Raw genomic sequence first — 27007 nt, 5'->3', positions numbered from 1 at the left:
GGGACATTCTGTGCATTGGCCGCCTGTGACTCCTACCTACCACGAGCCATTGAGTGAAGTGGGGGGGGGGGGAGCTTCACCGTTTTTCCGTTTTGCCAGCCCTGCGCTCCCTGGCTGCTGGAGAGGACGGGAAGGAGGCAGGCGAGCAAACAAACAAACAAACAAGCGAAGGGTGGAGGGAAGGATATAAGCAGAAGCTCCCTAAACTCAGGAGCCAAACCCTGTAACCCCAAGAAAAGCTCAGCAACGTTGGCAACACTCCTCCCAGAAAAGCTCAAGAACTTTGGTCAATTCTTCCCTAAGAAAAATATGAACAGCTCCTGGCAATGACAATGGGTAGATCACAGCCGGTCTTTTTATACTGTGAGTAGATCGCAGTCACTTAGGAGTCCAACTAGATTTCAGTTTTCCACACCGGGTACCACCTGACCTTGCTATGCCACTGCTGGGCAACCCTCTGCGAAAAAGCTCTACAACTCTGTGCCATCTCCCCCCATTTTCTTAAATTTGAGTCCCCCAAAATAGGGGAGTCATATACATGGGGGTGTCTTATAGACGAAAAAGTACAGTATTTCCATTTAAATTATAGTGTGGTGTAGTGGTTAAGAGCAGTAGACTCGTAATCTGGGGAACTGGGTTCGCTTCCCTGCTCCTCCACATGCAGCTGCTGGGTCACACTTCCCTGAAGTCTCTCAGCCTTACTCACCTCACAGAGTGTTGGGACGCAGGTGGCGCTGTGGGTTAAACCACAGAGCCTAGGGCTTGCTGATCAGAAGGTTGGCGGTTTGAATCCCCGTGACGGGGTGAGCTCCCCTTCTTCGGTCCCTGCTCCTGTCAACCTAGCAGTTTGAAAGCATGTCAAAGTGCAAGCAGATAAATAGGTACCACTCCAGCAGGAAGGTCAACGGCGTTTCCGTGCGCTGCTCTGGTTCGCCAGAAGTGGCTTAGTCATGCTGGTCACATGACCCAGAAGCTGTACGCCGCCTCCCTCGGCCAATAAAGCAAGATGAGCGCCGCAACCCCAGAGTCGGTCATGACTGGACCTAATGGTCAACTTTTTCCAAGTTGGGTCATGCAATTCTTATGCAAATTCAAGTCCTTTTGGGGAGGGGATGCATAGCTGGACACTGTGTGTTTGTGTGTGAGAGAGCTAATAAGGATCAGAAATGGATTCAGGAAGGAGGTCTTTTCTACCATGTCTCTCAGAGGGACCTTGCCTTTTACAGTAAAAAAAGATTTTTTTTGTTTTGGTGCTGGATTTTAATTAGTGGGGTAGAGGAGGAAACAGTTAATCCCTTGCCCAAATGCTTTAATGATCACCCTTCCCCTACACTAAGACACAAAGCTGGTATTAAAAATTAAAAAATGAAGCACACAGAACTAAATTACCCATTGGGTTTTATCCAACGTCGGTCTTACGCAGAGTAGACCCTTTGAAATCAATGGGTAAAGGAACGTAAAAGAAGGAGAAGATTTTTGTTTGTCTGATACTTTTATGATGCATTTTGAAAAGTAATTGATTGTAATGCACTATGAGGCAGCTTTAACTAATGAAGGGGAATATTTTAGAAATATTTTATATTTTAATATTTTTTATTTTAGAAATATTTTAAATAAAATAAATGACTTACATAATGGGTATGTCTTACCTAAGACCACTGATTTCAGTGAGCAAAACTTAGATACACCAATTGGGGGGGGGGAATTGATTCCATTTGCTTTTAAATGTGACCCTCCCCCATCTGCATTTTCCCAAAACACTCCATGAAACAAAAAGCAGCCAACCTTTAAAATTCAAAATTCTTTGAATTTTGTATTGCAATTTTCCAGTTGAGTCATGTGTGCAAAAATGCATAGGGATAAATCTATTCACAAAAACAGCATTCATGAAAATAACAAAAATGCATTTGATTAGTTGAAACAGCTTTGCAAAAATGTGCCCATACACATTCATACAAAAACGTGTGCCTTTTAAGAAATTTGCACTGAAAGGTTGATGAAATTTCACAGCTTTAAAAACAACAACATTACAATAACCCACAAACTGCTATGGAAATGTGGATAACTGAATTCAAGGGAGAAAATGAAATTTACCTATTTGTCAGCCCATAGAAAGCAATGTGTGGTATTATTATTATTATTATTATTATTATTATTATTATTATTATTAGCTCTGCTAGTTCATCTCTGCAGCAGACATCTTCCATTGCCCTCATCCTGTGTCATTAAAGTTTCCCAAGTTTTAAAAATGGGGAATATAAGCTTTCCAAGTCTCTGTGGTTTCTCAGACATATGCAAGGAGTGCATGTCTCTCCCATGCGTGTTCGGAATGCTTGACCTTCGACCCTGGCAGTAAATTGATCAGCTGGGCACCTGTCCACCCCAGAGGAACATGCAGAAGCTTTTTTTAGAGGACTATAAATGTGGGGGCAACCCTTCCCTTGTCAACTGCCTTCGCTCAGCCCTGCAAGAACCCAGCCCAAGCCCCGGACATCTGTTTGGAAAACGCCCACCTGCTGCAGGTCACGGATATTCGCTGCCGCCTATAAATACTTAAGAGCCCATCAGGCGGCTTTCAAAGCTAGCATGGCTTCAGCTGGGAAGCCTTCCTTCGGGGAGGGGAATGTTTCCACTTGGTACTGATGAAACACAGCCCCAGGTTTTTGCAGGAGGGAAAGCAGGGAATGGTCGTTAGCCGCAACAGCTAGGTGCAGAGCTGGATTTAGATGAAGAGAAGCCTTAGGCAGTGGCGTAGCGTGGGTTGTCAGCACCCGGGGCAAGGCAAGTAATTTGCGCCCCCTAACCCTGGATTTGCGCCCCCTAACCCTATCCCTAACCCTAACCCCCAGATGTTGTGCCGGGTGCGGCCGCCCCCCCCTGCACCCCCCACGCTACGCCACTGGCCTTAGGTTATTCCATTTGTGAGGCCCCTCCCAATCTCCCCCAGCCTCACGACTAGAAGAAAATGGAAGAGTGTCATAAACAAAATTGAGTGAAGCCAAGAGTGATGACGGGTGTTTGAAATTCGGCAATTTGCAAATCCGCTCCACTTCCCAGTGGGGAGGAGTTGCAGTGGTCCACATGGCCATCCACTCCCCACCGGGGGCAGGGGACTCTGTCCCCCGTTGCCTGGGGGATCCCGGCCACGTCAGAGACTGGCCAGCCAACCCGCTGACGGGGGGGGCGTGGCCGGGGCCGCTTAAATGGAGGAGCGAGCCAGAGGGTATTCCGTTAAAGGAATCCGGGGGTGTTGATCTAGTCTGAAGCCCGGCTGGCGGGCTAAGGCCTTGACACGACCCCAATGGGAACACCAGGGGGAGCTTGAGTTGGTTCGCATCGCCCGGGTCCCCCTACTGGGCTTACCCTTACTGGGACTTCCTGCACAATCGGCAGGAGTCAGATATAGTCAGGTCCAATCAATGCCTAAGCCAATACCGCTCACATTCTGTAACTTCAATAAAGTTGTGGCCAAAATTTGCCCAATAACATAAACTTAATATCCGTGTCCTTGTGTGAGTTATTTCCAATGAGGGGGTGGCTGCGGGGTCTCGACACGCAATTCCTCCTCTAAAGGACATCAGAAAACTTCGTCAAAATTTGTTTGTCTCAGTTTGTCACTTTCAACGTACAGAACGCTCAGTGTGGACAACCTCTCTTGGGACATCGTGGCCCTGAATTCATTTTTAATTCTTTTGAGTCTTGAAAAACTCCTCTCTCCCGAGCAGTTAGTGACCATAAAGCTAAGAAATAGCCGCAAGATTGCTTCCACATTAGGAAAGGCCATTTGAATTTTTCCTTGTATATAATTTGATAAAGGTCTGTATGAGACAGAGAGTGCTCTGCTGTAAGCCTATGATTTTATCTCACGTACAGGTGAAAGTGCAAAGTTCAATAAGTTTCAGGTCAACATCTTCTGGGTGTGCTTCCATCAACAGTTCAACACCTTGCTGAATTTCTGAATTTATCAGAATAGCAAGAATGGAAAACAATTGTGCAACATCACTGTACGCAGTACAGTGGTACCTCGGGTTAAGTACTTAATTCGTTCCGGAGGTCTGTTCTTAACCTGAAACTGTTCTTAACCTGAAGCACCACTTTAGTTAATGGGGCCTCCTGCTGCCGTGGCCCTGCAGGAGCCCAATTTCTGTTCTTATCCTGAAGCAAAGTTCTTAACCTGAAGCACTAGTTCTGGGTTAGTGGAGTCTGTAACCTGAAGCATATGTAACCTGAAACGTATGTAACCTGAGGTACCACTGTACTTCTTTTTAAATTGGCTTCAAGTGCATCTAATACAGGAATAAAGGATTTTATCCTAAACTTATCTCTTGAAGAAAGTGCATCTAAGGCCCTAGGCTTCATAAATCTGGCACTGGCTAGGTGGAACCTCCATGGGCAGTCGCAGTGCCCTTATGAATTAGGGCAGTCATGTTTTAAGAGAGGGCATTCCTCTGCTTCAGACACTTGGCAGAGAAGTATTTGCTGTGATTCAAGGGCTGTCCATTCCAGGAACAGTTTAAAAATAACGAACCCTGAGAAAGGACAGCCGACTGGAGCAATCACACAGCTCATCCAGTCACAATCTTCCCCATTGTGGGAAGATTATTTACCTCTTTATCACATTTATAACACACTTTTTCCTCCAAGGAGCTCAAGGTGGTATATATAGTTCTTTTCCTGTTTTAAGCTCACAACCACCCTGTGAGGTGAGCCCTAGTGGGGGCAGTTCCTCCACAGGGGTTGCCAAGCTGAGGGGGTGCAGAATAATAAAAAATAAATAAGGAATTATTGTAAAAATAAGAAATCTCCAGGTGGGCGAGACTGCCTTTAATAACCACAAAATTATTAAGAAGACTTTGCACGCAGCTTGCAAGCTTCAGCCCAGCAGAAGCTGGCTGCAAATTATAGCAGAGACACTCTGGGTGGGGACATTCTCCCAATTAACTTCCATCTCCAGGGCCTGCTCTCTGGCATCACTAAGGTCCTTCCCCTTTAAACTTCAAACACTCATATAGTTTCTCAAAGAATTGTATGGGAATTGTAGTTTGCTACGGGAGCTGAGAGATGTTAGAAGACCCTGATCTCCTTCACAGAGTCCTTTGCAAGTCAAATCCCTCTTCCCAGGGAACTTTGGGAATTGTAGTTCTGTGATGGGAATAGGGATCTCCTAGCTACCTACTCTCAGCATTCTTAGCAAACTACACCTCCCATGATTCTTTGGGTGAAGCCATGCCTGTTTAATGTTCTATACTGCTGCTTTAAATGTATGGTGCAGATTGCACCTTAAGTTAGGGATAAATCCTTCTGGAATATTTCACTGGGGAAACATTTTTACAAGCTCAGGCTGTTAGGTATTTAATGATGGTAACATTTGGTTTAGTCTGCTTTAAATCTGGCCATTTTGCAACTTTCCTAGAGAACCCCAGTTATGTCAAAATGGAAGGAAGAAAAAACACACAGAGACATAGAAAACCTGCAGCAAGATTCACAGATTTCTGAATATATAGGTGCAGATCCCACCCCCAACCCCCCGATTGTAAATATTTAAAGTTCATGATTTATGGAGGAAGCAAAAAGACAGAGTTCCTTCCTGCCAAATATATCACGAGCTAATTGCCAGCTAAATAAGAAATTTATTTTGTTTTAAAAAAAATGAAGGGCGGAGGTAAAGAAAGAAGGGGGATGCCATTTGTAGTAAACCTTTTATCTGGAAATATACGCTTGAGCAGATATTTTATTTATTTAAAATGTTTTTTATCCCACTCTTCAGCCAAAAAAGAGAGAGGCCCCTAGAGCAGCTTACAAGTCACTAAACAAAAGAGGTCAGGTCCTGTTCTCTCAGACATGACACAAGACATTAGAAGGACACGACACAAAAGGAAAATAGATTGGGAGGGAGGAGGAAATATGTAAACTCAGTTTCAATGGTAAAACAGCAGGTGGGAAACAAGCAGGCATTTACTACTCGCCCCCCCCCCCACATCAGTCCAGTAACATATGTAAAGTAAAGGTAAAGAGACTCCTGACCATTAGGTCCAGTCGTGACTGACTCTGGGGTTGCGTGCTCATCTCGCTCTATAGGCCAAGGGAGCTGGCGTTTGTCTGCAGACAGCTTCCAGGTCATGTGGCCAGCATGACTAAGCCGCTTCTGGTGAACCAGAGCAGCACACGGAAACGCCGTTTACCTTCCCGCTGGAGCGGTACCTATTTATCTACTTGCACTTTGACGTGCTTTCGAACTGCTAGGTTGGCAGGAGCAGGGACTGAGCAACAGGAGCGCACCACATCACGGGGATTCGAACCACTGACCTTCTGATTGGCAAGTCCTAGGCTCTGTGGTTTAACCCACAGCGCCATCCGTGGGCACCACATTACATTCCTATTGCAATTTAACACTTTACACCAGGCATCCCCAAACTCAGCCCTCCAGCTGTTTTTGGACTACAACTCCCATCATCCATAGCTAACAGGACCAGTGGTCAGGGATGATGGGAACTGTAGTCCCAAAACAGCTGGAGGGCCGAGTTTGGGGATGCCTGCTTTACACATTCTTCTTATGTTTGTCCCTCTGTCGCCTCTTGCCAGGTTGAATTATATATTGTAAGTTTCTCAGGGCAGAGAACTTTCCTCTGGGGCATTTGTGCAGCAGTCTACACATTGAAGACACCAAAGGACTGAAATAACATTTCTTTTGGTATTGGGTTTGATGAATCTTTCCATTTAGGTTTCTTTCCGTTTCTCTTATTTCCCGTCTTGTTCAGGTCATCAGATTTCTGCATCCGTTTGCCATTTTTGAAAAATATGAAACAAGTCCTCATGAAAACCAACCAGAATTTTAGTGCATTTCCCCCCAATAAGCACATGTTTGCAATCAATTTCCCCTATCATTATGCATTCCTGCATTGCAGCGGGGTTGGGCTAGATGACCCTTAGGGTCCCTTCCAGCCCTACACTTCTATGCTTCTATGATCTGCATGTCGTTTTCACTCACACATGCATGACATGCACACATTTTTGGGTTGGACAACTGCATTGCAAAATTCAGGGAATTGCAAGTGTCGCGGGATGGCTTTGTTCCGGTTCGCATATCGTTTCGAGAAGCGCGAATTGCGGTGGTTCACACAAAATTGCAAAAAGAACCAAATTCAGAACATCGGAATCAGGTCAATGGCCCAAATAGTCCAGCATCCTGTTCTCACAGCAGCCAACCGGATACTTGTAGGAAACCTGCAATCGGGATTCGAACACAAGACCCCTCTCTCCTCCTGTGGTTCGCACCAACTGGCATTCTGAATCATAGCTGCCTCTGGCAAGTGTCACCCTTTGCCCTATTTGGGAAAGTTGGCCTGGAGAACTCCCCCTCCCAAAACAAGTATTTTGGATGCATAGAGTTCAAATAGACCATTTCCAACACGGTCTTCGTAGATGTCCGTTCCTGTCCCACAAAACTGCTGTCGGAGTTTCAGTGCAAAGAAGCCTTTCCCATCCCTCCCAACCTGAGAAGCACAGCAATATATCCTGATTGCGCCGACTGCTAACCGCATTGCAAATCTGACAGATCTTTTTTTCCTCCCAGAAATCCCCACGTCCCCCGACTCCCAAAGACAGGTGCTCTCCGAATCCTCCTGACTCTTGTTCCCTCGCCCCCTCTGCACCCACCCCTCACCGTCTCGCCACCCGTCTTTCCATCTCGCCGCTTTTCAAAGTGCCACAGAAATGCTTTGGCGGCATTCCTTCCAAAGCCACTTGCCCTTTCGCCAGAGGCAATTTTGGAAAAGCATTCAGTCCCTTTTATTTATTTATTTTAATTCAGGCGATTGTGCAAAAATAAACAAATAAATGTCTCTCCTTTGCTGGGAAGCAGAATATTCTGTTTGTTTGTTTGTTTTTTTAAAAAAACCACATTTATTATTATTATTATTATTAGCCTCAGTAGATAACAGCGCAAACATGGAAAACGACATCTCCAGCTGGCCAGCTAACCCAACTCAGATACTGGTGGTGGTGATTATTTGTTATACAGTGGTACCTCGGTTTTTGAATGCCGTAAACCTGGAAATAAATGCTTCGGTTTTCGAGCTCGCCTCAGAAGTTGAACATGAAACGCGGCTTCAGTACTGAGTCTTCCGTATTGAGGCTTCCATGCTGAGTTTTCAGTTTTTGAACGTTTTGGAAGTCAAATGGACTTCCGGAACGGATTACCGGTACGTTCGAAAACCGAGGTACCACTGTATTTTAAAAGAACAGAGGCATGGTTTTAGCCTTCTTGGAAATTAGATTGGTCGCTCACCCTTTTAGTCCCCAGACTCTGTAAACTAAACATTTTTATCTGTTGAGGGTTCCACTACTGGGCGACCTGTTGAGGTTTGCATGCTAACTGTGGGTCAGAGATGGGCAGCGTCAGAGTCAAAAGTTTTGGGGGGGTTTCTCCCTCACTCTCACACCCTTCTCTCTCTCATCTCTCTCTTTCTACCCCCCCTTCTCCCCTGTTCTCTCAGTCTTTGCATCCCTGCCCAGTGGCAGAGCAAGCCGATTGGGTGCCTGGGGTGGCGTGTGTGCCCTGAGCCCAGGGGTGGGGCCAGCCATCCACGGGGGGCGGGACCAGCCTGGGCAGGATGCTCTGTGGGGCCTCCAAGATGTCTGCCTGCCTCCTCCCACTCAGCTGCCCTACACTTGGGGGGGGGAGGCGGTGGTCGGACAATTTGGGACAGCATGGAGCCTGCGGGCCCCCTAGCCACTGTGTCACTCCCAGGAGAGACATGTGGCTTGGGCGTGCTGCAGGCCCCGTGAAGAATGCCACCCGGCATTTTGTCACCCCCATCAGTGGTGACACCCAGGGCGGCCTGCCCCCACCGCACCCCCTTCCTCCGCCCAATCACGTGCTCTCCCTTACTTCTCTCCCACTCCTCTGTCCTCTGAACTCTCTCACCTCCTGCAGCTTCCAGAAACTGGGATCCAGAACCATCACTGTTTCCAATCATCCGGCTAGTAGCCATGAGTAGACTTTGGGTAGCCACTGTGGCCTTCCGTACACAAACTTATATTATGCAGATCATGGACCCCATTGAAGAAGCAAAATGATTTTTCAATGGGTGGGAGGCTGGTTTCGGCTTGTAGCCCATCACACAGCCTCTGCATAATGCTAGCAAGTTATGGAAGAAGAATATTACTACAATGGTACCTCAGGTTAAGTACTTAATTTGATCCAGAGGTCCGTTCTTAATCTGAAACTGTTCTTAACCTGAAGCACCACTTTAGCTAATGGGGCCTCCTGCTGCCACCGCGCCACTGGAGCACGATTTCTGTTCTCATCCTGAAGCAAAGTTCTTAACCCGAGGTACTATTTCTGGGTTAGTGGAGTCTGTAACCTGAAGTGTATGTATCCTGAAGTGTACGTAACCTGAGGTCCCACTGTATTTATAAAATTTCATATGAAGATCACAGGGCACATCACAACATAAAAATACAGAATGAGAGTGAAAAATACACAGTAAGAACAAAACCAAAACAAAACCATTAACTCCCCTCCCACAAACACATTTAAAAGGACATTGACTGTTAATCAGACCAAAAAACATGTTTGCCTGGCACCTAAAAATATGTAATGAAGGCTATTATTATTAGATAGGAGTGTTCTTAAAGGGAGCTGGGAGCGGGTAGGGGACAAATTATTATTTGTATTATTATTTGCCTCTCTTGACATTTATATACCCCCTCCCTCTTTTAAACATTGCTTTAAAAATAAAGGTTTATGTTGCCAATGGGGCAGCTTGCCCTCTGAAAGTCGGCTGCAATTTGAATATCTACATATAAATCAGCATAGGCATATTTTATGCAAATATGCAGCACAGGCCCTTTTAAGGATTTAGCAATGCCCTTAAAAGAAGCAGAAAGATAACTAGCTAGCAGATATAGAGAGAACTCTGTTTCTAGTTGGTTGGAAGAGAGGATTGCAGCAGGTCAATTACCTTTCCTTACCCCTTGCAGGAGAAGCTGCATTTATCAAAAACGGCTTGTTACAAATTAGAGGGGGCTCTGCTGTTCTCCTTTCCACCCACTTCCACCCCAATGAGCATGGATGCATCTATAGCAGCCAGGGATTCCAGGTCTGGAATTCAAGTTCCATGTTTTCTGGACCACTACACTCCACTTCAGGTTTTCTCAACCGCCACACTGGGATGCAAAACCACACTGCAAGGAAGCAGGTGGGGCTGTCTTGTTATGGGGGGAAGGGGCAGAGAGTGGGGTTGCAGCTGTTCTGGAAGCCGCTGATCTGGAATCCATGCTTGCATCCCATTTTGGGATTTTAAAGCATGCTTTCCCCCAGGAAGGCTGTGCCTTAGAACCAAAACACATACCCTCAAACATTTTTTCCCCAATGAAAGTATGGACATTCTGTTGTACAGTGGTACCTCTGGTTACGTACTTAATTCATTCCAGAGGTCTGTTCTTAACCTGAAACTGTTCTTAACCTGAAGCACCACTTTAGCTAATGGGGCCTCCCGCTGCTGCCGTGTCACTGCCACGCAATTTCTGTTCTCATCCTGAAGAAAAGTTCTTAACCCGAGGTACTATTTCTGGGTTAGCGGAGTCTGTAACCTGAAGCGTATGTAACCCGAGGTACCACTGTACATCAGGAAACTTCTCTCGCATTTGATCTCACCGCACAAATAGCCATCATGTACACATGCACATCAGTGTACCTTGAGCCAATTACAACCTGCCTCACCTGTTTTGATTGATTGATTGATTGATTGATTGAATTTATACAGCCATAGATCTCAAGGCAGTTCCTACCTCCCAGGATTGTTGTAAAGAAAAGAAATGTGTGACAGAAGGGATCGCACTCAACACCTTCCAGAGATAAATGGAACAAAATACATTGTTTGTGGTAAGCTGCCTTGAGTCTCTGCCAGAGAAAAAGGTGAAATGCTAATACATTCCAAATATTAGAAACTGTGAGAATGGTTAGGAACATAGCAGAGAGTAAATCCTATTAAACTCAGTGGGACCTCTGAACAAAAATGCTTAGGACTGGTGTGTAAGGCTGCACAGTCTTTGCCCAGTGACCTGGGAGTAAGCACCATTGAATACAGTAGGACTTACTTCTGAGTAGAGAGTGTAGGGGTCAATTTGCAATAAAGGAATAAACGCCCCACACGTTTCCTAACAAATGTCTGGCTGCGGAATCATGGCGCTGAAAGAATCAAAAGTTGACTGGTGGTATTTTCCTTCAAAAGCTTTAGAAAGTTTTTTGTAGGCCAGCATCAACATTTTCCTTCCTTTGGGGCAGGAATTTTATTTGCAGTAGAAACAGGACCCTGTTTTTATATCTACACACCCACACCCACCTCTGTTAATTGTTCTCCGAGAGGTGGAAAGGAAGGAAAAAGGAAAAGCGGGAAGTTCTAGGATCAAATCAGAAACTGGGAGGGCTTCTGTACTTCCAGGACTGTCTCTGGAAAATTAGGACACTTGGAGGGTATGAAGATGTGACCATCACTGTGGCAAAAAGGGGCATGGTCCTTTATCCTTCCAAAATTCAGGCTGTGAATGCCAATCTTTTCAGACATCCCATAACTAATGTGAGGAAGGGGACTGAGAAATGCTCTTATGTTGGAAAGGTTGTAACATTTGGGACATTTGGGTTTGGAGAAAAGTTGAGTCAGAGGTGGCCTGAGATCCTATATGGTGTGGACACAGAGAAGCTTTTAGCTGACTAAACATTTGGAAGAATTTTCTGATAATAAGAGCAGTTCAACAGTGGAACAGACTACCTCAGAAGAAGGGAGTCTTTCCTTTGTCAGAGGTTTTAAAACAGAGGTTGGCTGGACATCTGTTGGGATTCTTTAGCTGTGATTCCTGCATTGCACAGTATCTCCAAAAATTTTTACACATCACTTGGGAAGACAGGCGAACTAATGCCAGTGTACTCAAAGAAGCAAAGATCACCAGTGTCGAAGCAATGATTCTCCAACATCAACTTCGTTGGACTGGTCATGTTGTGCGGATCCCTGATTATCGTCTTCCAAAGCAACTACTCTATTCCGAACTTAAAAATGGAAAGCGTAATGTTGGTGGTCAACAAAAGAGGTTTAAAGACTCTCTCAAGGCAAATCTAAAAAAATGTAGTATAAACACTGACAACTGGGAAACACTGGTCTGCAAGCGCTCCAATTGGAGAACAGCCTTTACCAAAGGTGAAGCCTTTCTTCAAAGGCTTTGAAGACGCTCAAACTCAGGACACAAGGGAGAAACTCCTGCCCAGGAACCAATGTCCCCACTCTGGAAGGACATGTGGATCCAGAACTGGCCTCCACAGTCACTTATGGACGCATTGTTAAAACCGTGTTTATGGTAGACAATCTTACTCGGCTATGAGTGATCGCCGAAGAAGAAGAAGAAGAAGAAGAAGAAGAAGAAGAAGATTGCAGGGGGTTGGACTAAATGACCGTTGGGATCCCTTCCAACTCTTGTATTCCATACCTTTGGGCCCCAATTACCTCCAAACCTTCGAGAACTAATTCAATTTAAAAGTCTGGCCAGCGTTAGCAACCAGCTAAAGCAAGGGGACAACTGAACTCATAAAGCTGACGCAGTCTCTCTCTCCCTCTCTCCCTGCCCCTGATTGCACTTAGTAATGGATTATTATGGGCTGCTGTCTCCGTAGAACACTTCTTCTCCTCGCCGTTGCCAAGGGGAGACACGGAAGAGCCCGTTTTTAAGACGCACCAAGTTTCATTGCTTAACTAAAGCGAGATCAATAATCACCGTATTAATAAATAATGCTCATCAAAATGCTGGCAGGACAGAAGCTGCAAAATGCCTGGCAAGTAGCTAGAGCAGGCGCTGCACGTTTCATAGGGCCAGGATGGCTTGGCTGGAAATCGGAGATGGCTACCTGTGCTGTAAAGCTATTTGAGAAAAGGCAATCCTGGTTCTGGAAGGCGGGCGAGACGAGCTGTACAAGCAACCTTTCTCAACATGGTTCCCACCACACGTCCCATCAGCACCAGCCAAAGAGGGCACCATGTAGAAAAAGGCTACTATGGGCTACAGATTTTGGATATAATATTCAGTTAGAATCCTGGGAAAGGTTGTGGAAGGAAGGTCCTTTTGCAAAGCGGAAAGCAGGAGACGGCACTGTTTTAATATAGAGTTGCTCTCCCCATCCTGCAAGCAACAGGAAAGGGTTGCTGCTCAGTGGCAGAGCATTCCCTTTGCCTGCAAAAGGTCTGGGTTTGAGTCCTGGCATCTCCAGAAGGAGCTGGGGGAGGGACTCTGGCCTGAAACTCCAGAGAGATGCTGCCAGCCAGTGTTGGCAGCACTGCGCTAGATGGATGCTGGTATAAGGCAGTTTTCTCTGATCCTAGCAGAAGAGACAATGCAAGATATTGATATGCGGGCCTATATACACTGCAAGCTTGCATCATTCTTATACCATTTTAACTATGGACATTCCCTTGCTCCTGAAGAATCCTGGGAACAGGTGTGTGTTACTGAAGTTGGGAATCATTTCCTTAGCTCAGTCGTTCCCAAACTTTTAGTTCCATAAACCCATTTCCTGTGCCCCACCATGAAACACATTATTCAGAATAGTGGGTTGCACAACCAACTTAGGAAGAAAGCAGCACAATAAAGTTCAAAACGGGAACAGTCAATTGCATGTGCATTCGAAATCCAGTTAAAACTATTTACTTTAATTAACTTAGCAGAAGTTGTGAACTTCTAGAATCAGGTAGCCATTTACACCTGCAGCAGTCCCCTGCCCCTTAGTGCCCCCTAGCTAATCACACCGCCCACCCCCAGGGGGCAGTATCACCCACCTGGGGAATCTTAGAGGGTTCACATGCCCTCTCCAAAGTTACAATCTCCATGGTTTCCTGGGAAGAGGGAATGACCATTGAACTTGCTGAAATCTGCAGCTCAGTTACAGCAAACCAGGTTCAATCTATAATGCAGGGATATCAAACTGGTTTAAATCTCGAGTCCAGCAGCAAGTCCTGGCACCAGTGGTCAGCCAGCTTGGGCATTGGCTGAGAGTTCCAGCAGCAACACTGGCCTAACTTGGCTGTGTCACCCTCTCCCCCTTCATCTCCCACTGGTTGGAATTTAGCAGAAGACAGGGTACGGTGCCCCCTTTGAACAGAAGCCAAGCTCAGCTCACCCACACCACGGCTGCCTGCCATTTTGGTTTCCCCCAAACGCAATACCCCCATGATCTATAGTCTGGGGCATGGCTTCCCAAACCACGGTCTGCGAGCTTCATTCAAGTGGCCCTGCGGTTTGCCCATGGATTTGTGGCTGAAGGCGGAAGACAGCACGTCCATCACATTGCAGATTTCCTATTGATTTTTAAATGCATTTTTATGGCTGCTTTCATTCCTTAAATTGTATTTTATTGCATTAGCAATTCTAATTGTAACGTGATAACGAAATAAAAGAAGGAATGAAAACACAATTAAAAATCATACAGTATCTAGCACAGCACATTACAATTTGCTACGAGAAGCAGGGAAATCATTAAGGGGTCTGCTGGGACTGTCAGCATTTTTTCCCCAGCGGTCCGGGGAAGAAGAAGAAGAAAGATTAAGAACCATTTGTCTGGGGTCCAACCTGCACCAGCAAATGGACAATGTGGGGCTCACTGAAAGTGCCAACGGGCTCCTTGGCTGTTGTGCACTGGGGCTCAGTGTCTGCACCAATCAGCTGTAACCATCTAGAGTAGCCTTTCTCAACCTGTGGGTCCCCAGATGTTGTTGGACTACAACTCCCATCACCCCTAGCTATCAAGCCCAGAGCTCAAGGATGATGGGAGTTGTAGTCCAACAACATCTGGGGACTCACAGGTTGAGAACCACTGATCTAGAGGCTCCCGGCTCCCCACATCTACAGGGCTACAGGGAACAATGACCAGACTTTGTCTAGCATCAACACATTCACAACCCAACCAAAGCAACTCCCCCAAGCAGAGCACGGACTCTAGCCAGCCTTGTCCCAGTATGAGATCCAGCCTCTTCATAGCATTCATCTTCTGAAAGACCACATTTTGTTGGGGTTTTATGGAAGCACACCCTGGTATCAGCCATGTAAACTGGGAGAAGCAAAGCTCATCCCTCGCTTTCCTGAGATGCAGTTCATCCCATCTGAATTAAAAGCCCCAAGGCACAGCCGTGCCATCAGGTCAAAAGCTAATCCCCTTGCAAATATATATATTATTTTCCAGCCCGTGAATCAACCAGCATCTCCTAAGCCCTCTTACATAAACTGTTGAAGTGTCCCCTGCTGTTCTCCATCTCCCCTGAGCTTTTTGCAGCAGCCGAAAACTTCACTGTGATTTGACATGGCGGTAAATGGATTCCTACTTAGTGGGACCCAAAAATTCCACCTTGCCATTCCTATCAATGCCACCTATCCACCCTCAAGGGGGGGACGCGGATGGCGCTGTGGGTAAAACCTCAGCGCCTAGGACTTGCCGATCGCATGGTTGGCGGTTTGAATCCCCATGGCGGCGTGAGCTCCTGTCATTCGGTCCCAGCTCCTGCCCACCTAGCAGTTCGAAAGCACCCTTAAGTACAAGTAGATAAATAGGTACCGCTTTATAGCGGGAAGGTAAACGGCGTTTCCGTGTGCTGCGCTGGTGCTGGCTCGCCAGAGCAGCTTCGTCACGCTGGCCACGTGACCCGGAAGTGTCCTCGGACAGCGCTGGCCCCCGGCCTCTTAAGCGAGATGGGCGCACAAACAAAACTTGCCAGCTGGTCCCAGGGTGGGTTACGGCACTTTTAAAATTTAGAATTAAAAACAGTCAAAATATTACATTCATTAAAATAGAACGGCCCCTGAAAGCATACGTCTCAGATGTCCCGGGTCAGGATGAAGAGAGGTGTCTTCAGCATTTGTTGAATGTGGCATAGTGAAGAAGCCAGATGCACTTCTGTGGGGAAGGAGTTCCATGACTTAGGGGCTGCCACAGAGAAGGCCCTCTCGCAGACCACCACCACCACCCTGAGCTCCTGGGGGAGGTGGACCTGCCCTCTGTTGGTCTTAGCAACTGGGAGGGTCTGTAGGGATGCCTAAAATCACCTCCCCTTTTCAGCCTAGCCCTCCTCCAGCTGCTTCCAGGCTCTCGTTATTTCGGGGTGGGATTCGCCTGCACATTGACAAATTCACTTGATCTTGCGCAACAAACCTGCTTCCCCAAATGAGGAAAAGAGTGACGGGGAGAAATGGACCGGAAAGCATTGGTGCAACATCATCTAATCTCCCTGTAAACAAATCGGAAGGAATGCTCAACAGACAGGATGCCTGGAAGAGCCTTCTGATTCAACGCAGTTCCATCATCCCATTTCCCGGCAGAAACAACTTGATTTTCAGGATATGTTAAGACAGAAATTGAGGATTGCTTGAGCTCGTCTTTTCAATGTCAGGATACACTTTTTGGGTATTTACAGGTGTGTCAAAATGTCAACACCTAGTTAAACACAACTGAAAAGTCAGAGATACCACCTACAGCTGGGGTCCCCAATGTGGTTACCTATGGGCATTACAGCACCCCAAAACACCCTCCTGGATACCCACCAAGACTAATTGCTCTTTCTATTCCTGTAAAAGATGAGGGGTTTATTGGCAGTTGGGTTGGTGCTCCCTGGCTTCTTCTACTTTTTATTGGAGTTTTATTTGGGGTAGGTGTTTTGTCTGGGTGATTTGGGTTTCCTTGGGGGGGTGTTGTTCTGATCATTGCTAGTTTTTCCTCCTGTAAAATGGGCATTTTGTGGTACACACAGCAGTTTCCTAGATTTCCAGATGTGTCCCCAGGTTGGAAACCCTTGCCCTGGAGTGGAAAAGACCATACCACTAAGAGAAAGGTCAGCCTATTTGAAATCACCCAAAGATATCTGCTGAGTGTGACCCCAAGTTGTGTGTGTCAGGTTGTCCCAGTGGGAAAGGTGAGAAGCAGAGCTCATGTCACCAGTTTTCATGGAGGTCCATCTCCATCAAGAACCTCCTAAAATGTGCCAGCTACTCAACATGGGAACAACTGCTTAGAAATTGGTATCTGAGTTTGGGTTTTTATTTTCCTCTCCTTCCTGTCCCCTTTCCCTTGTGTGTGTGTGTTGTTGTTGTTTTTAGATTGCAAGCCTGCAAGTAGGGACTGTTTTGTTTTGATTGTGTGTAAACCATTATGGGAATAATATTGGCAGAAGAGCAGCTTACAGATGCACTAGAGAAATAAATACCTTAAAAATGCATTAACCCAAAGCATGAAATTTCTCTTTGCTTGCATTGACCAGTCACTGCAACCAACACTGGATTGGGCAAGACCAAGGAGAAACAGTTAAATTCGCTGTGACAAAAAATGCTGAATGCCCAACAACTAGATGAGGTAGGTAGGACACCACTAGACTCAGCCTCAACTGGGCCACCAAAGCCACCTCCTCTAGGTTCTTCTCCACAACACAAGATCAACCAATATCTCCTTCAACCATGAACCCTTGCAGCATACAGCCTTGTTAAAGAAGTCTCATTTCCTCACCTTCTGGTTCCGGATTCAGAGAACTAAGCCACACCAGAAAAACAGCAACCCAAGCTGTCCACAAGGCTATTCCAAGTCGAGAACAAGCTCAAAACTATGGACCCATCAGGAGATGTGAAAACGGTCAACCAAAACAACCATCACCCAAGACGTCTTCTCAAATCCAGCACCCAAAGCCAAGAAGGCAAAAAGTTGACGGGACTCCGGAAAACCACACACCAAACCACCAAACTGACATCACCCGGTTCAGGAAAGAAAGGATATGGGTTACAGACCAGTTTGAGACACCAGCTTCGTGGGCGAGTTGTCTGGTGAAGGCAGAAGAAGACAGTGGAGGCCAGTGCAGGGTAAGGGACCTGGTTCTCTCCCTCCTGGGCTGGATCCCGGGTGGATGATCCTGCCGAAGCCAGACTGTCCTGGACAGATTTACAAGCACTGAGGGTGTCCTCATCTTTCTCCTCCCCTGGCTGGGATGCCTTGCCGGTGGCTGTGCCAGAAGCTATGGGGACTTGCACCTCGTCGCTCGTCAGGGGCTGGAAAGGTTCTCTTCCCTCGCCATCAGTCATGATAGCAGCCGGCACCTGGAGATGGTGGAGGACGAAAGAGTTAGGTGAAGAAGAGGGGGTGAGCTCTTGGGGAAGGGCAGACGACAACGAAGGGAGGCGTTGTTTTGGAAAGAACGTAAGAAGAACCTACTGGATCAGGCCATCTAGCCTAGCGTCCTGTACTCAAAGAGGCCAACCTGTGGGAAACCCGCAAGCAGGATTCAAGCACAAGAGCATGTTCCCCTCCTGTGGTTTCCAGGAACTGGCACTCGGAAGCATTGCTGATTCCAGCCGCAGAGGCTGAGCATAGCCAGCCTGACTTAGTATCCATCAGTCAGTGGCGTAGCGTGGGTTGTCAGCACCCGGGGCAAGGCAAGTAATTTGCGCCCCCTAACCCGTGGATTTGCGCCCCCTATCCCTAACCCCCAGATGTTGCGCCCGGTGCGGCCGGGCCCCCCTGCACCCCCACGCTACGCCACTGCCATCAGTAGCCCTTTCCTCCATGAATCTGTCTGTTTTCCAGCAATAGGTTGGTGGCCACCACTGCCTCCTGTCGGAGGGGGCTCCACAGCTTAGTTTGTGCTAAAAAGGAGGGGGAAGTACTTTTATTTTCTAGTGTAATGAGAGTGGGAGGGGGGCTTTTCTCTCCCCACTTTCCCCATGACATGCATAATTTTTATAAGCTTCCAACAGGTTGCTTCTGGATCAATGCAGGAATCTCAAGCAATAAATATAAAATATTGAGCCCCAAAGGGACCTCAGAGTCATCTAGTCTGACCCTGTTGTTGTTGTTACTGTAGTAGTAGTACTCTTAGTACTATTATATATGATGTTTGCCGCTCTGAGCCCCCTTTGGCTGGGGAGGGTGGGACATAAATAAAATTTGTTATTGTTATTGTTACTGTTGTAGTAGTAGTATTAGTACTATTACGTATGATGTTAGGGCCGGGGAGGGTGGGATATTATTATTATTTCCCCCCCCCCCCAATGCTGCTCTTTACCTCAGAGAGCAAAATGTCCTCTGCCAGTCCTATCAGGCAGCAATGGCCAGAATAAAGGCAGATGCAACTTTAAGGAACCCCAGCCTGGTGACGTGGTTGGAGTGTTGGACTAGGACCTGGTCGACCACAGTTTGAATCCCTGCTCGGCCTGAAAAACTCACCGGGTGACCTTGGGCAAGTCACCAACTCTCAGCCTAACCTAAGCAAGCACAATTACTTGGGAGTGATCCCCCTAGAACTTTGAGAGACTTCAACAACTGCATCTTTCGTTGGTGCACACAATGTAATTTTCCCTTTTTCGTTTGCAAAAGCAGCCAACGGAGGGCTCCATTTTGGATCCGAGCCATGGCGGAGAGAGGTCTAACCCTTTCCTCAAATACATTACACCCCCCCCATGCCTTGCTCCCCAAGCTGTTGTTAAACCGCAGATGGAAAAACATGCAGGCAGGCTTACATTTTAAAGCCCACATTTTCTGCTGCCGCCCCGCTTACGTGGCTGATAGGAGCTCCACAGTGATGTTATTGTTCTGAACCACATTGTGGGGGTGGGTAAGGATAAAAGCCCCCCTTGCTTCTGCCACACAGTGGCCCCGACTCAAACCAAGGCACACTTTTTCAATAAATTATATAAAATTAAATCGTGAACTTCTAACACAGAGCTCCCACGCAATGCCCAGTTCGGCTCTTACTTCTGAGTAAACATGCATATGACTGGCTGCAGGTCTGGCAAAAGTCTCGTCTGTTGTTTTGGGGGCAGGGGATCTGCGTTCAAATCTCTCCCATCAAATGTAAATAGCTGTCTGTCTGTCTCCACCTGAAATTTCTCAGGAGGGTGTGCATATGTGTGCATGAGTGAGTGTTTTGAAAATCCCCGAAGCAGAGGTGAAACCAAGCAGGAATAAAGAAATAGGAAAAAGGAAGTAACAGCTGGGGAGGGGGTGTGCATTTTCATTCATAAATGAAGACAAATCGCTCCTTTTCTTGAACCAGCCCGGGCCGGCTGGTCCATGAGGCAGGCTGAGGCAGGTGCCTCAGGTGGCCAAACCCAAGGGGCATCTCTGTGGGTGCCCTCTTCCCGCTGATGCCAGAGAAGTAGCCCTCACAAGATCTCACTGGAACACAGAAGTTACTCTGTGTGACCCCAGTAAGTGGAGCACTGAGGGGGGCAGGTCGAACTTCAGGCAGCAAAACTGGATGAGCCGCCCTTGGCATTCAATGGGGTTTACAGGGGCAGCAATGGGCACCGCTAGCTTCTCTCCCACATCCATTGCCCCATATTCAGAGTACAGTGGTACCTCGGGTTAAGTACTTAATTCGTTCCAGAGGTCCATTCTTAACCTAAAACTGTTCTTAACCTGAAGCACCACTTTAGCTAATGGGGCCTCCTCCTGCTGCTGCTGCACTGCTGGAGCACGATTTCTGTTCTGAAGCAAAGTTCTTAACCCGAGGTAATATTTATGGGTTAGCTGAGTCTGTAACCTGAAGCGTATGTAACCCGAGGTACCACTGTAATCAAGTTGGGGCAACAATGTCCAGTTTTTGTTTAGCTTTCCATGTGAAGTTGCAGTTGAAGGGTAAAAGGAACACGGAATAACTCCACATAAAGTGCGTTATGTTCATGAGAGAGGCCTCAGCGTAAGGAATTGGGGAAGGAGAGGTGTGAATGGGATAAATAAGAAAGAGCCCTGCAGGATCAAACCAAAGCTTTTGTTCTGTTCTAGTCCTTGATCCTAACCTAAGCAGGACATAACGGGGCACAGCCTTTCCCTCCTGCATATTGCCACCAACTTGTTTTCAGAGGTAGAGTGCCTCTAGCTATGGAGACTTCATTTTGCTACCATGGCTGAGGGATCTATGAAGGAAGAAGAAGAAGAAGAAGAAGAAGAAGAAGAAGAAGAAGAAGAAGAAGGGTTTCTCAATGGCTATCAAGCTCCCTTCTTTTCAAGCCATAGCTCAGCGGCAAACATCTGCCGATGGAACTTAGGAGGAACTCTGGTATGAAATCCTACAGAGTCAGTGCAGACAGTGTACACTGTTAGTCAGTGTAGACAATGGTGAGAGCAGTATGCAGCAGTGGCCCAGCTCAGTTTAAGGCAGTTCCCTTTGTTCCTGTCTTGTGGCAGTGAGTTCCGCAAGTTAACATTGCCCAATGTGAAGGAAGACCGCCTTGAATCTACTACCTTTCAATGCCCTCTCTAGTTTTCTGAGAAGGGAAGGGAAGAATGAACCAAAGGAAGCAGAAAGTTAAGAAGAATTAAGAGGAATGGGTACAAATTATCCTTAGTATTGCTTACCTGCTACTGAGATATACATGCTTGCTTAAAAATGGATGGGTCCCTGCTTTTTGGGTAAGATACTTTGGTTACATCCAACTGAATCCCGCTCAGCGTAGATCCTTTGAAATGAATGGTTGGCGTTTTCTTTCATTCGAGTGGGTCTACTCTGAGTAGGGCTGGTGGTGTAAATTTCCATAGCGGGAGGAGGGGCAAGAAAGGCAAAGTAGGGTTGACGGCGAGCAAACGTGACAAGGAACTCAGAAATCGCTCTCCAAAGGTGGCCTTGCAGGGCGAGAAAGGGTTAGCGAGATAGGAAAGAGTTAAGTGGGGGAGATGTGGAAAGATGGGGGGGTCAGAGAGAGAGAGAGAGAGAGAGAGAGTTAAATAGCAGCAGCAGAAGAGGAGAAAGAGAGAGGAAAGAGTTAAACCAGGCAGGCAAAACCTGAAGGTGGAATAGAAAGAAAAAGGGTGGAGAGCGAGAGAGAGATCCACGAGCTTCATTGTTCTCTAGCTCTCCACAAGCGACCTCGGGTGGGTCTCTCCAAGCGGCAGCTTCGCCGCTGCTCCACGCGGACCATTTGGGGGTGGGGGAGGACGCGTGTCTCCCCCCCCCCACCTGCATGGTCTAAGTGGGGGAGGAGTGAGATATCTGTATCTATATATGTTCAAAAATAATTCAATAAATTCAATAAAAGGGGAATGTGGGAAAAGGTGAGGTTGTCCCCAGAAGCCAGGCGGAGACGCACATTTCTCAAAGGGAAGGCGAGAAAGAGGAGAGGGGTCGATAGGTAGCGAAAGAATGTGAGGCACCTTGTGTCTCTCCCCGCTCCCCAATCTTGGGCTTCTAGTTTTTGAAAGAAGTGAGGGGTGAAGGGGCGAAACGAGAGACGGGATGGATATTTGGGGGGGGGGGAGAGGGAGAGAGGGAGATGCGCTTGCCACAAAGTCATTGTTCAAACGCCTCGCATGGCGAGTGGGAATCGAAGGGGTTGGGAAGAGCTGGGCGGTTCAACCTCCCGGCTCGCTCCCGGAATCTGGACCCGTTTACTCGGAAGTAAGCCCCTCACCTACCCAGCCTCCAAGTTCCAGTATCCTCTTGCGCGCACGCTGCCTCGGAGAGAGCGGAAGTATGCCCTGTTGGAACTCTGCGGGGGTATACTCCCGAGTAAATGTGAAGAGGATCGGGGCCCAAAAAGGCTTTGGTGAGGGGGAGAGGCTGCCTGGACACTGCTCCCCCCCATCCCCCACTCTGACAGGGACTCGGGGAGGGAGGTGCCGCCTTACCTTAGTTTCACGGACCTCTGTCTTCCCACACGCATAGCCGTCTCTTTTGCCGTTCACATCCGACCAGGCAGCAAAAATCTACTTCCAAGGACTCCGAGCGGAGAGCGGCAGGATTCCCCCCTCCTCGCTCTCGCTCTCTCTCTGCACCTCCCCTGGGGATAGGAGGTCTCCAGCAATGTCAATCCCACGAGCAGCTCCGGAGAGAGGGAGAGGTGGGTGGGTGCCCTGAGAGAGGGTCAGGGAAGGAAGCCACTCATCCTCGGTGCCCGAAGCATGCCTGATCTCTTTCCTCTCCCCACCCGCGAGGAGACCCCACCTCTCCTTTTTTTTTGGAGGGGGCTTCTCTTTACCCTCCTCTGATCCCCCCCAGGAAGGATGGAAAGCCGATCTTCTTCCAAATTGGCTCCGGTCCCCTTTGCACCAAGAATTGGAGCGGAGGGGTGCGATGGGTGAGGGACACAGTCAGTTCCACCAAATCGTTGCAGAAGGGTAAAAAGAAGATATATATATATATATATAATAGAGATATAGAGATATATATGTGAGCTAGAGAGAGAGAAAGAGAGAAAAGAACCACACGGCGCCGAAGAGCGCTTCGCCTTTGCGCACACGGGAAACTTCAGACTTCACCGAGGGGAGGGGAGGGAAAAGGGGGTGGAGAGAAAGCGAGAAAGGGGGTGGGGAGCCCGGAGAGCGGCTGGAAGCAGAGCCACGCGAGCGAGCCGAGGGAGGGAGAGGGAGAAAGGGCTCCCACCCAGCTGAGCGGCAGCGGCGGGATGCCGAGCCGTGCGCTTTGGAGACAGCTCCATGCGTAAAAGTACCCCGGGCGCATGGCCCAGAAGAGCCCGAGAGTGGCCGCTCTTCAGGACTCGCCGCCGCTTTGGAGAGGCGGTGTGCGCCGACCTCAGTGCGTATAATGATAAAGGAAATGGATTGTGGGGGGCTGAAGGAGGGTGGGGTTGCACGGTCCCCCCCCGCCTCAGTTCTTTCTGTCCTCAAATTGCTGCTAAATGCTCTACCCCGCCCCCATTACGCTTTCGCTCCCTTCGCTTCCTTTGTTCTCTCTTGCAACTGGCGCTACCCAAGGTGGCTGTGCGTTGAAGGTCACTCTGCAAGCGGTTCAGAAGTTCAGCTGTTCTGCGGGGAGGGGGAGGGGGGATAACCCATTCCAGGTGGGCACACAGTCTCCGGAAAGGGATAGGATGGAAAGGTTGGGGGAGTTTCGGGGACCACCGCTAGATAATCCACAGCCTCGCCCTCTTCCCGGGGTGGGGTTCATATATAGCAAGGCTGCTGGAGGGAGGAGGGGAAGGTGGGGGATAACTCCGGCGCCCATCTCCGCTGAGGACCGCAAAGCTGCCCACGTTTACGTTGACCCGCTTCCCTTCCACACGCTCCTGAAATCGCAGGACTTGGAATTCCCAACGCGCGGGAATGCAAAGCGAGCGTGGTGAGGTTCCATTAGAGGCTGAATCAGACAAGGATTCCGAAGAGGAAAAGGCTCCCACTCTCCTCCCATGAAGTCGTATTTTTAACCCCAAACTCACTGCTCATCTCCTGCATTTTTGACATTTTCGCATCTGGAGAAGCAAACCCAATATTCTCTACCCTCCCAGCCACCTACAAAAAAGTAGGTCACCTTAATGATGCCACGGAGTTACTGTAAATCAGTCTCTGCCAATTCTGCTGCCCTCGAGATGTTTTGGACCACAATCCCCACCCACCCAAAGCAGCTGTTTTAGGCCAAAACATCTGGAAGGTACCAGGTTGGCACCAGCTGCTGTCAACTGTGCTCATTTCCCATCCTTAATGATTTAGAGATTCAGATACTTCAGGGCCAGCCTTACATGATGAAGCAGGTTTTGGGAGCCCACATTTGTGGGTGGGGTGTGTGTGTGCAACTGATATGTTGTTTTCTTATATTTTTATCACCATTGGAGTGGGGCACTTGAATGTTCTTGACCACCCTCTGGGCCTGTGCTAGCTTGTAGATTCTCTTAAAATGACATTCCAATAAATGGAGGTGCCAGAGAAGGTCGATTATAGGGGATAAATGTTTTCCCTTGGTGCACACATGTGTAGAAGGGGAAAACCTGCCCTGATCGGATGCATGAACTTTCTGGGATGCACTAATGATAATCAGGCAAAGCAGGAAACACCCCCCACTAGCAATGCAATTGTCTGTCATTTTCACTTTTCTCTGTTTCTCATTTTTCCAATCTTAAATTCATTTCTCCATATTTCTGTAGCTATCTGTGTTAAAAAAAACCACAACCCCATGAAATAAAAAAATTCCTTCCAATAGCACCTTAAAGACCAACTAAGTTAGTTCTAGGTATGAGCTTTCGTGTGCATGCACACTTCTTCAGATACACTGAAACAGAAGTCACCAGACCTTTCTATATAGTGAGAAGGTGGGGAGGGGTATTACTCAGAAGGGTGGTGGGAATGGGTGATTGGCAGATAGCTGTGATGAGCCTGTTGATGACTCTTAACGACTGCAATAGGTCTTACAGGAAAAAGCAAGGGGTGAGAAGGTGAAAAATGGCTTTGTCATGTATAATGAGATAAGAATCCAATGTCTCTGTTCAGACCAGGTCTCTCCATGGTTTTAAGTTTGGTGATAAGCTGCAATTCAGCAGCTTCTCTTTCCAGTCTATTTCTGAAATTCCTTTGTAATAGAACAGCTACTTTGAGATCTTGTATAGAATGTCCTGGGAGATTGAAGTGTTCTCCTACTGGTTTCTCTGTCTTGTGGTTTTCTCTGTCTACGTTTTCTCTGGTTTTCTCTGTTTACGTTACAGCCGCATCTGCTCCAATTCTACAGACAGAGACTCTCACCTAAGAGATCTACAGCAAACCTTTTAAGAACTAAAATACCCAGCAGATGAAGTTAGACAACAGATCAACAGAGCCAGACTGATACCCAGAGAGAACTTGCTGCAAGACAGACCCAAAAAAGAAAATAACAGAACACCTCTAGTCATCACATACAGCTCCCAAGTTAAAACAGTACAACGCATCATCAGAGATCTACAACCTCTCCTGGACAATGACAGTTCTCTTTCTCAAGCTCTGGGAGGAAGACCTTTCATTGCCTACAGACAGCCACCCAGTCTTAAACAACTCCTAACCCACAATCTCCCTTCCCTCACCAAGTCGTACCTGGGCTGGGCCTCCAGAACTGGGGCAGTGGTAGCACCTCTGTCTCTCACTCACCGCTGGCTCAGACTGCTGTGACTCAGTTCGCAGAGAGGGCTTGGGTTGGCGCGGACACCCTCCACACCTGCTCCCCCCTGTAGCATGTGCATCAGTGGCATAGCGTGGGGGGTGCAGGGGGGGTGGTGGCTGCACCGGGCGCAACATCTGGGGGTTAGGGTTAGGGGGCACAAATCCATGGGTTAGGGGGCGCAAATCCATGGGTTAGGGGGCGCAAATCCATGGGTTAGGGGGCGCAAATCCATGGGTTAGGGGGCACAAATCCATGGGTTAGGGGGCGCAAATCCATGGGTTAGGGGGCGCAAATTACTTGCCTTGCCCCGGGTGCTGACAACCCACACTACGCCACTGATGTGCATACATACCCCAGGCACCGAGAACCCATGCTATGCCCCTGCTTTTGGCCATGCTGCCCAGGGCTGATGAGACTTGAAGTTCAACAACATGCAGAGTGCCACAATGTTCTCATTCCTGGTTTACTTGGCTGCTTTCCCTTTGAAAGCCAATCCGAAGTCATAGAAATCAGCAGATGTAAACTTCATGCACATTTGCCTTTTAAGGGTTTAGCAATGGCCCTGGAAGGGCCAACATTTAACGATGAAAAGGGAAAGAAGAAATCCCCCTGCAGACCGGCTGCCTTCTCCCCCAGGACCTCTGAAAACTGACGGGTTTATTATATTCAATTTGCAAATACAGGCCTTGCCGCTATTCATTGCCGGTTAATAACTGAGAATTGATTGAAAATGGAGGTCAGAGTTTCTCGAGAACAGAGATGAGAACTAATGGAGAACAACGTTCAAACGCAGCCGCAGCCCCACGCACAAACACACACAGAGTTTGATTATGCCGCTGCGAGGTTGTGATGAACGGAGGGTTGGTTACGGGAACTCCACTTCTTATTCCGGAAAGGGAAGCGGCAGCCCTGAATCGGAGGACGTGAGCCTGCCTAATGAAGGCTGAAGCTCATGAACAAGAAAGGCAGCTAATTAGGGGGAAATAAATTGTGCTGTGCGATGGAGGATTTGTGTGTTTGATCCGGGGATGCCTTGCTCATGAAAAATCATTTTCCTATTGTACATGTGTTTGTGCTCTAAAGCAGAACTGGTGTGTGTGTTGACCTTGACTTGATTTGGAGTGGGAGAGGAGCAGAGA

At 47.8% G+C, this 27007-nt stretch overlaps 1 protein-coding gene across 3 annotated transcripts in view; it reads right to left on the bottom strand.

The window, feature by feature from the left end:
• The window catches only part of CACNA1H (calcium voltage-gated channel subunit alpha1 H), a 375780-nt gene extending 352514 nt beyond the window's left edge, over positions 1-23266 (bottom strand). For 2 of the 3 annotated variants that reach the window (XM_081839451.1, XM_081839453.1), the window contains exons 1-2: positions 22637-23266; positions 17796-18111 (exon numbers count right to left, since the gene is read on the bottom strand). In XM_081839451.1, coding sequence (XP_081695577.1) covers positions 17796-18096 — 301 coding nt within the window. In that variant the 5' untranslated portion in view covers positions 18097-18111; positions 22637-23266. The remainder of the gene's footprint in view (positions 1-17795; positions 18112-22636) is intronic. The other variant, XM_081839452.1, reaches the window with a different exon arrangement.
• Between the last annotated feature and the right edge of the window lie 3741 nt (positions 23267-27007).

The sequence above is a fragment of the Podarcis erhardii genome, assembly GCF_964252035.2.
Source record: "Podarcis erhardii genome assembly, chromosome: 14".
Lineage (NCBI taxonomy): Eukaryota > Metazoa > Chordata > Lepidosauria > Squamata > Lacertidae > Podarcis > Podarcis erhardii.
The sequence above is the reverse complement of the archived record's forward strand: the minus strand, read 5'-3'. Positions and strand labels throughout refer to the sequence as shown.